Consider the following 10,543-nt stretch of genomic DNA (forward strand, 5'->3'; position numbering starts at 1 on the left):
TTGTGCATATTAATTGAAGCCTTCCTTTGAATGGTGGTCGTCGTTCCGGTGAAATGGATGAGAGGTCATTCTTCCTTGTATGTCTATGTATTTGTTCTGAGGGTTATCCTCCACATTGGGAACGCATTCTTTTCTGACCGTGTCTGGTGGTGTCTTGATATTTTATACAATTTTGATGTGTCAAAAAATGTGTATGTTCACCAAGGGGGGGGGGGGGGGGGGGGGGACTCAGTTGGTCTTTAGAAGGTGTCAGATTTGTATCTTCTTAATTTGTTTGAGAGGTCCAGACAGCACACTGGGTTGGTACTACTGAAGGTGCATGCTTCCTCTTTTATCTGTGCTGTAGATGGTAGCCTTTGCATTGTATACTGTACCTCTGTGCAACTTCCATCTCAAAGCTTTACCACCAGACATCATTTTTAGACAGGTTAGCCCTGTTTGCACCAAGCCAAAAGTAATGGCTGTGGTTTAACTGGTAGAATTAAATAAGCAACTAGAATTGCGTCAGGCTTTACAGAAATGCACATGGGACACGAAGCAAAAAAGAACCCAAATAGACTGTTCACAACCTATTGATTTCATTGACAAATACAAATGCAACAAACCCTAGAGTGGAACTTCTTCATTGGAACCAAAAGGCTTTGTTCTGTTTGCATTGTTTCCTTCTCCACAGTAGGCCCATATTACTCTTGAACTGCAGCTGATTTTGTGCAGGTGACTCCCTGCGCAAAGTTGGGATAGATTTGTCCATTTCTGAGGTAGGAGGAACACCATTGGCACCATTCTGACCCTCCAGTTTCCTCCCCCTGCCAAAAACAGAGAAGTACCTCACTTCTGACACCTCGAAGATCTGGAAAACCTCAGAGCATTTTACTAAACTGACAGGCCACTCACTGCAGTCCCTTTTTGTGATCAAGAAGCGATCTTGGGTCAAGATTTGTGAGTGTCTGGTTGAAAGAAAACCAGTAATAACTTTATGGCTGGGATAAAGTGTGGTCTTTCAATGCACTGAAAGGTGCAAATGGAAACTGAAGAGTAATTGTGGAATGCTTAGTCCTTTGAACCCTGTGCCCCTCTGTCCAGTTTGAACAAGAAAGGACCACAGACCCTACCTTCTGTAAAAGTAGAAGATTATTGTTAACTACGAGGCAGATTATTAGAGTCAGAACTTTTGCAGTGGTTCTATGATGTCTTAAGAGGCAGACATTGTAGCTCTCATTAGGTAAGTTGCACCGTTAACCTCTGTTAACATGGTTAATGTCCTGTTGTGTAAGGTCAGCTTCATTTCAGTTGTGGCTGTGTGGAATGCGTTGGGTACACCACATAGCTGTGTCCAGTCTTATTTTTTGTGAAATATGTTTAAATCAGAGTGTTCAGTCCTGGTCCAGGGTGGCCACAGTTCAGAACCGCTTCATAAATATTTTATTGCCTCAAATGAGTAATTAATAATAATCAAGTCTTCTGGTTCAATAAAATGTTCCTGGATAGCCACCCTGCAGGACCAGAGTTTGGGCCCTCTTGATGTAAACTGTAAGATATTAATCAGCGTTAAAGTAAATGCTGAAATGTAAGGAACTAGGCTCAGCTGTGTGAAACTTTGCTCACAAGGGGGTATTCCAGGGCAAAGATTTGGAAACGCTGTTTTACACACTTGTTTCGGAGTTGTGGCCCTCAAGAGGGTTTCATTCCAGCTAAGCACTTAACCATCTGATCCAATTTATCGTTGTCTGGCTAGAACCAATTAAGCCTTCCCCCTCAGTTAGTTTAGACAAGGAAAACCTACTCAATTTCAGCCTTCCAGATCCAGCATGGAGTAGCTCTTGTACACAGACTGGCTGATAATGTCTCCCTCAGCGCTGATTACTGAAAGGAAGGCTCTAAAACAAACATCTTTAAGAATTCACTTAATGCTTTTGGGCATATCCAACCTCGAACATCTGTGCTGTGAAAGCACAGAGGTAAATCTAAGAGGTTCTGTATTCACAGTGGAGTCATCGTTGAGTCGTTCCAGGATTTTCCAGATGTTTTTTTTTTTTTCTTTTTACCTGAGGTGCTTCTTTCTCCTCACCTTTTGGATTGACTCTCCAACAGCTAAAACAACGGAGTAACACTCAAAGAACTGAAACCTCAACCTACCTCTCACATCTGAATATTGCAGGGAGATTGACGGTTTTTGCTTCTTTAAATTTTGGCTTGTCTAACCAAGCTTGTGCCTTTTTTGGTATTTCTTAAAATTTTCTGGAACACTAATTTTTCATGTTTATCAGTAGGGTAGAGAATATTCAGGATTGGTTAATGAACACATTTCTGAAGATTGACTCTTTAGAAGCGTCTCCAACAAATTGTGCTCACCCAGGGCTGGGAAAAATCAGACCGAAATGATGTCAGACATGAACTGATTTCTGCTAATTTCATGCTCAGAAAAACACAACTCCTATCCTAAAAACAGACTGAAGGCCAGGGGTAGCATTTGTGCTGTGGGTTAATGGGAATGTATAGGGCTAGTATGGCCATTGGCAGCATTTTGGATACTTTGTGGTATAAAGAATTGAGTCATTTTTCTGAAGATTTCAGCCATCAGTCAGACTTGAAAAAGAGAGTGTCTAAGTGGCCTTCAGTTTCTGCCATGTTTGTGTCACGTGGATAATTTTTATTTTACCTTCAACGAGTTCTGAATTATGCCCCCATCACCCATGTATCCTGTGCAGGCCATCTCTTAATAATGTCCTTTCCCAATAGGGAAATAAGGGACTTCACTCAGTGTAATTTGTTTTTTCCCCTAATTTTTTGACCAAACCTTCCTGTGTCTTGTAAAATGGTTTATTTTTGGTAAAGGAGAAACAAATCTATAAATATATTAACTGTCTATCTACATAGCATCCGTCTACTTGGATATTCACTGCGATGCCAGCTTGAATTTAAACTAAAGGACCCAATCTGATCTGGATCCCTGGCCTTTGCCAATTCTTTAGTATTAAACGCAGCAGTGGTTTATGCAATTCTGAATGTGATTTGCTATAAAATGTTTTAGCATTTTTCTCTTCATTACACCTGTTTGAAAAATATACAAAAAGAATAGTTGATCACTGTATAATTTTAGGTTCAAACAGAAAAGGATGCCCCTGTTGTGTCAGTATATGCACTGCTGTGATTTCAAAAGGGGTTACATATTTTTCAAAACAAGGAACCGGTCAACAGAATTCCATTTCAATTAGATGTTTAATCACCGTTATTTAATCTACTATATATATTTTTTTTAATGAAAAAATGTATGTTTTCCTCATTGTAAAGTCTACTTTGTCAATAAATGGTCAGTTGCTATGTTATAATGTTAGGACTTGGAGTTACTGTGTTTAGAGGTATTCTGTGTGGTTCTTTTGAAACTTCAATAGATTAGCCTGTTATAAACTTAACTCTAAACGTAAAATACAATTATTAAATCAATCTTTTGTCAAAAAATACTCCAGTACTTGCAAAAAATATTTACAAAATCATTTTTATTTCAAGTTTAGGAATCCAAAATCCAGACACTAACACCAAACAGTCCAAGATATATTAATTGCTGGCTTGTATCTTTAAATGTTGTAAAGCCATGCAACAATTGCTGTTAAAATGTATCAGAGAGCAGGGTGCTCACAAAGAAATGTTAACTAAATCATTACTTAAGAATACATATATACAACTGGGTAAATGGCCAGCTTAACATTTGTCTGGCCACAACTACAGCACTTACCAAATGTAGTGGACTGTGTCTGCCAAACAAACAAAATGTTAAAGGCAGGTGTCCTCAAGAGTTTTTTGGCTTTTGATGAACCGTGTCTTGTAAGAGTTTGATATTTCACAAACACACACATCAAAATGCTTGAAATGGTTAATAAAAAGCAAGAATCTGTCCCTTTAGCTGTGAAATGACATAGTATGCTTAATGGTCCAGAAGTCCCCACTAAGAGAATGACACCATCTTACAAGAAACAAAGATGCCTTTACTAAAAACAGGATAGAACAAAGACCTGGGCGTGTCTGACAGCTAATTGTTTGACACTAAGTTTTTCAATTCAGTTACAATCAACTGAAATAAACACTTGGCACCCCTTCACATCAGGGTCCTGTTAACTTCATATTTAATAGAATATCGGTTACATTTTCAATGTGTACTAATTGTTTTGAAGAGATATTTTCAAACTTTGTTCATGAATTACACACTGTTACTGATGATGAGTTCCAGCTGCCACACTGAAGTGCATTTCAGTGATAATCCCTATGTCTTTACCAGAAAAATTCAGTTGGTTGCATCACAGAGAGTAAGATTCCAGAGGGGCATCAGTGGGCAAGAGACTGGCTTTCCAGCTCTGTGTACTTTCATATGCTCCAGTGCCCATCCATATGCATTCCTTGACTTTGATTCTTTTAAATATACAAACTTTTTATTTTACAGATGTTAACAAAAAGCAGATGGTACACTTTCAGTCCAAGTGGCTTTCCTAAATCATGCTGTAAGCAAAAACAGCCCCACCCCATGTATTGAAAAAAAGCACCTGTCTCTTCCTCAAGGCACCATCTGATTGGCCTCCTCCGGTGTGACATCACGAGAGGACAGCTCAGAAAAGAGAGCAGGCAACCAGTACTGGGGCTCGCCAGCAGCCTGGGAGTCCAGCCAGGCCAGGCCCTCTTTCAGGAGGTGGTCCTGATTGAGTAAAAGCAGTACACTGGAGTTAGGAGATTGCTGGAGCAGATCAACTGTCCCATTCCTTCCTTTTGGGGTCTGACCTCTGTATTACCTCATCCTGTTCCCTCTAGCCATCTCCCTCAAACCTCCGTCTCTGTTCACTTTCACACCATTCCCCTTTTCTTTCCCTCCACTGCCTTTCTCCTTCCTGCATCTCCTTTAGTTCCAAACCCCTGTTCCTCTCCCTCCCTCTACTTCCTCCTCACTTCAAACTGAACTCTGCATGACTGTACCGCTGTAAAGCATGTCTGCCTCTCGGTGGCATGCACTGCACCCTGCATTGCCTGTTTCAGTGGCTGCGTTGTTCTCACTCACCAGCACATGGCAGGTTCGCTCCTTCTCCCACTTCAGGCCCTCCTTGATCTCGCTCACTGTCACGTAGCCTTTCTTCTGCAAGTGAAACACAGACATTCACACAGCCACCCTACTCCACATCCAGTCCACATCCACACTTGACTTCAGCCTTTCATCCTCTGTGGTGGTTACAGTACCTTCAAAAAGCCACACTGAGACACAGGGCACCTGATACAGAAATGATTTTGGGCCTATGTGATTTCCTAACTCATGATCTGCTGCTTGACGACAGATGGATTTTAATCGTAGGTACGATGAACAAACTGTCAGTGTCTTTGATGCTTATTAGACATTTCCTCTGTCTATGAGCTTTACCTGCAGTACACGGTTGGTTTCGTCCTGTCCAACAGCACATGGATATGATATATTCCTTTTCTGTAACTGACTAGAACATAAATGGGAGTGTGTTGGAACAACCTATACTGAATGAGCTAGCTTGCCTTTACACAGGCAGAACTCATAAGGCAGAATTCATGTGACATGCTACCTACTTCCCTCTACTAGTGAATGTTACTGCATATCTACTATCTCACCTTAGCTAGTATGCTGGTTACTAACATAGGTGCGGAAGTGTTTGTTGTGTGGCATCATGCTACAGCCATGGGACAGTGTTACAGGTTGCTTCTGAGAAATTCAACATAAAAGCCGGAGAGCAGCCGATCTCATTACTGCATTTTTTGTAAATGGAAGCAGATTGTTAGTGCTTGCGAAAGCAGGCTATCTGCAGATTGGTAACAGCGATCAAGCCCTGATCAACTGAGGTCTATGGGTTCAGGTAAAGGGATCCGTTTCCGCTTCCCCTTCTGCCCGCGCCTTACCTCAGCCAGCTGCAGAACGACCGTGTGGTCCATGTTGAGCTCTGCCGGCACTGACTGGACCAGGTAGGAGCCACCCACCGGGATCATCCCAAAGCCATTCCCCATAGCTTTGAGCTTCTTAATGGCCCTGATCAGGTCATCCCTGGGATGGAGGGAGAGAGGGAGGCAGTCAGAGACAATCATGTATTAGAGTGAAGAACGCCTCAAAGACATACCGCTGGGTCTTTCCTTAGACAATTCCTTAGACTTATTGTTTCCTTCTTCTGAGTTTATATTTTCCTCCATTTTGTTCAGATGTCATAAATCACGTGTACTTCTGCTCTGACCTTTTAGTTAAGTTCTCTTGGTGACTGGTTATGCAAGGTGATAACAATACCATTTGCAGCTGGGAAAGTTAAAACCAATAATTATCAACGCCAGAAAAGTACGGAGGGAAATCAATTTTAATGTCAGTTTCTAGTGTTTTTATTATTGTATTTATGTAAAGGTATGAAGGTATTCATTGTTGGCTTGTCCTGGAAAAGGGTTTGGTTCACCCTTACTTTACTTCATAGATAGCAATAGCAACAGATAGCAATAACCATAATTAATTTACTTTTCACAAATTTCACATCTACTAATGAAATTTATTTATTTATGATCGCTGTAAGTGTACCCTCATATAATCTGTTTGAAATCAATCCCAATTTTGAGCAATTCAAGTCCAGCAGTACTCACTGGCTCACATCCTGAGCAAACTTCCCTCTTCCCTTTAGCACTCTGTGGTGGAGTTCATCCAGGGTAATAAGACCTGGAAAAGAGACAGACACAAAAAACTAGAGACAAAACATCATCTTGTATTTGCCATCTTTTTGCTTTGTTCTGCACTGACCTCTTGAAATACTTTAGACCTGGTATATGGACCTAGCATTGTGATTTGCAGTATTATACATCAAATATAACAAATTGATATGTGGTAAGTCTAAACAGTTGATTACTGATTTACTTACCAGACAAGCCTGGGAGTATGGGGATACTGTTATTACATACGAACATGCCTCTCCCATGCATACTTCTGGGTTTTTTGAGTAATAAGGGACACAGCAATTCATCATTATTCATGATTACTAACAATTGTTCCTTTAGCAATTTGCTGATATATGTGTTTGGAGCCAATTCTGAGATTCACCTGTTGTGTTTACGATAGGTCAAAACAACAAAGGATAGATGGCACAGACAGAAACATAGCTTCTTTGAATGTTATAAAGCCATCAAATAAAAAGCAAGTTACAAGTAAAGACTGCGTGCAAGCATATCAGCAATTTGCACTCATCTCATTTCAGCACTCCTGTGTGACTGCAGAGATTGTCAAAATGAGACAAGCCAAATGTACCACAGACAGTTCGAAACATAGTTACATAAAGGGTAGACAGCATAAAAATATATGTCAATGGATCCATCAAGTGGTCCACTCACTGACCTACATTCATGGAAATTCAAGTCAAAACATCTAACGCTAATGCTAACTGACAAAGGCATCGTTAGAAAAGTGACACCACTGAATAGTGTCTGCTTTCAGCAGACAAAACTTTAATTTTTTCTTTTCACCCTTTTCAACTCACTTTGGAACTACCAACTGAACTCATGCAGGAGATACGAAGAAGTCAAACTTTCAATTCACTTGCTTCAGCCAACAGCAATTTTACACATTACAAATCCCACAGTACACTGCAGAAGACCCAACAGCACTTGGAAGATTTGGTGCAGCTCTCCCCATTAACAAATTTGCAACTTTTTCCAAGGTGCAACCCTTTTTTGAAGAATGTCATAATGCCACAACATTTTTGGTGACATGTAAAGTTTACACTGTTTAGACAGGTGAACATTTACACAGGTTTACACTGTTATTGGATTACATACACAAGATACACTTGAAGGCCTGACAAGCTACTGAAAATTTTGTCTGCAACTGTGTGACTTCAGGGGCCCTGTACTGTTGGTCTCCTTGTCAGAAAGTTGTCTGTGTATATCATATAGGTGACGCATTTCTGCAGAGTAGCCCCAGAGGACCAGGCCAACCTAATTAGAACTCACCTCCATTTCTGTGCTTCAAAGCCAGGCAAACTTCAATGATTTGCACTCCCAGCTCATAGTAGAAATCTCCCACACCCAGCATCTCTGACCAGAAGCCCTTTCCAGCTGTCAACCATACAGAAAATATTTTTCCATCACACATAACACTTTAGCCAAAGTACTAGAAAACCATTTCATTGACTTAAAAAAATTACTTAACAATTTCTGATCTGAGAGCTTGGCATGTGCATTTTTTTAAACTACACAGAAAACCTCAAAAGAGGCAACTACATAACTGTGGTTTGAATTACTGTCTGAACATCACTAACATCCCCATCAGAACAATACAGATATCTTCATAAAACGAGTGCAACAGATGACAAAATCTTAAAAATAAGTCATCTTTATTAAATTTTCAATTAATGTGATTATTGCATTTTTAGTCACCTTGGAAAAAAGATCCTCATTCCTCTAAACTGCTTGAGGCTTAACCCTTCTATGTAAAATAACTACAAAATACTATCCAAGATGTACTGTGTCTAAGTCATTCCAGATGAATGTAACCATTGTTAAGTTTGGTTAATATACACTCTCAAACATCCTCTGTGACATTAGAAGGGTATATGGTTTCACGGATCTTACAAGCCAGCGGGTCCACCCCAATGGCAGCACACATTTCCTGGAACTGCACACGGAATTGCGCGCTTTTACGGATCTCCTGTTTGTGCTTGCTAGCAAACTCCTCCAGATGGGTTTTGAAGGTCTCCAGCTGTTTGGACATCTGGAATGCAGAAACACACGTGACATCTTTCATCGAGGGAGGATGCTGAGTGGCTTTCTTTAATGACTGCATGTTCTGGTAATTGGCAATGGCCATATAAGAACCACAGAACCAATTTAGAGTACAACTAATCTGGCTGGGCGGCATTCAACCTGGTCCTGTTGATTTTACAGGGCACAAACACAAAGCCAACTTGTTAAAACATGAACAGTGACAGGGACCTTGGGCATTCCACAGACATATAAAAACTGGCTTTATCTAAAGTGCAAACATAGAGAGAGAGAGGTAAAGAGAGAGGTAAAGAGAGAGGGAGAGGGAGAGGGAGAGGGAGAGGGAGAGAGAGAGAGAGAGAGAGAGAGAGAAAGAGAGAGAGAGAGAGAGAGTGTATAAGAATTCACCTGCACGATTTGATCCTCTGCAAGAACCGTACCCCTCTCTTTATATTTGGCCTGCAAACCGACACATATCGTTAGCTGCACTGTAAAGCTGAACTCTTAAAATCATTAATTAGCACGCTGGCTAATTCGAGAAAATTACCTCAGCAAGCTTCTTTTTGGCGATCGCCCCGGCTCCAACTCCCCTCCTGTGCATTTTGAGTCCGCGATCGAATATCGTCAAAATTAAAGGCTATATTAAATTTCTAAATGCAATTAATATTCAGCTTCGACCACTAAACAGCTCGGCAGTTAACGAACCTAGCTAACGTTACTTGGGATCGCTAATAACCAATCTAGTCTAGTTAGCCATGTTCACTCCATCATTGAGCTGAAATCTAGTAAGCTACCTAACTAGAGGAGCTCCTAGATAGCAGTTTATCGATTGCTATGTTTTATTAGAAACATCTGTATCAACTTTCCTCTCCAAAGGTAAAAAGCAAGATAAGTTTAAATGCTCATAGCACGGCTTCTAAAACTACATACGATCTCTTCTGATTGTTTCCTGTTCTTCTTCGTTGGTGTTTTAACTCATATCCGGTTATAAGTGTTCCCAGGAAAAGAATGCTTTCCAGTTGTTTTACAATGGCGCCGCCTGCGGTTGAATTACTCATTGCATCGACATTGTGCACCACTCGTCCAGCCAACCCAGCATAAAATGAAGGAATAAGTAGTAAAAATACATATCAAACACCAAATCAAATCCAAAATGGCTAACCAGTGCTGGCCATTTCAATATTAAGGGCACATTCAATAGAAAATAGAAACAAAAAGTACAGCCGACGGTGCAAAACACAAATTAGATAAAAATGAAATTTTATCTGTGATAGCATTATATATTATACTATTGAGCTCAGTTATATCAAAAGTAATGTGGGATAAGCGTTAACCTGCACCATACTGTTTAATAACTTTATGGTGTATTAAAATAGCTATGATTTGCAGCTTTAAGGGGCAGTTTGACAGCCATAGTGTATGATACATTTGTGTAATGATTTCAATGAAATTCACTGGAGTGCAAACCAAATGAGTGGAAACCAAAGCAGTGTACATACAATCATGCATGTATAAATATGTAGTGCAATATAAAATATATGCATACAAATACGTGTGCATCCATATATGCAGAGTAAACACTAAATACAACTATGCATGAATACATACAAAACAAAGGTCTTATATGATAATGTTAATAAACAATTACATGTATCCATTACATGTTACAGAAAGTACCCTTAACAGAAATTACATTGAACAAGTATTCAGAACTTTTGATTCCTGCTGTGCAAAATCCAGTTTGTGCCCCTTATAGTTGTTACAAGTGGCAACATATTGACATGACAATGGCTCTGGTAGCCCCTCTGATAGCAGATATTCC

At 40.1% G+C, this 10,543-nt stretch overlaps 1 protein-coding gene across 2 annotated transcripts; it reads right to left on the reverse strand.

Annotated features, from left to right (window-relative positions):
- Positions 1-237: 237 nt before the first annotated feature.
- Positions 238-9,437, reverse strand: snf8 (SNF8 subunit of ESCRT-II). Of its 2 annotated transcripts, XM_036547717.1 has the most exons (9): positions 9,269-9,437; positions 9,130-9,180; positions 8,593-8,731; positions 7,972-8,076; positions 6,616-6,688; positions 5,899-6,040; positions 5,042-5,116; positions 4,536-4,684; positions 238-806 (listed from the first exon to the last, which is right to left on the reverse strand). In XM_036547717.1, the coding sequence occupies exons 1-8, from the start codon at positions 9,320-9,322 to the stop codon at positions 4,547-4,549; spliced, it is 777 nt and encodes a 258-aa protein (XP_036403610.1). In that variant the 5' UTR covers positions 9,323-9,437; the 3' UTR covers positions 238-806; positions 4,536-4,546. The 2 variants fall into 2 exon arrangements, with proteins under 2 accessions (XP_036403610.1, XP_036403602.1); XM_036547709.1 differs by lacking the exon at positions 238-806 and having other exon boundaries at positions 4,105-4,684.
- Positions 9,438-10,543: the final 1,106 nt, after the last annotated feature.

The sequence above is a fragment of the Megalops cyprinoides genome, chromosome 1 (genome assembly GCF_013368585.1).
Source record: "Megalops cyprinoides isolate fMegCyp1 chromosome 1, fMegCyp1.pri, whole genome shotgun sequence".
NCBI lineage: Eukaryota > Metazoa > Chordata > Actinopteri > Elopiformes > Megalopidae > Megalops > Megalops cyprinoides.

Excerpts from the sequence above, each read along its gene's own strand:
- snf8 (XM_036547717.1), bottom strand. The coding sequence starts at position 9,322 with ATGCACAGGAGGGGAGTTGGAGCCGGGGCGATCGCCAAAAAGAAGCTT. Across the intron at positions 8,732-9,129 it reads CAGAGGATCAAATCGTGCAG|ATGTCCAAACAGCTGGAGAC; the intron begins GTGAATTCTTAT and ends TCTGCATTCCAG. Across the intron at positions 5,117-5,898 it reads TCGTTCTGCAGCTGGCTGAG|AAGAAAGGCTACGTGACAGT; the intron begins GTAAGGCGCGGG and ends TTTCACTTGCAG.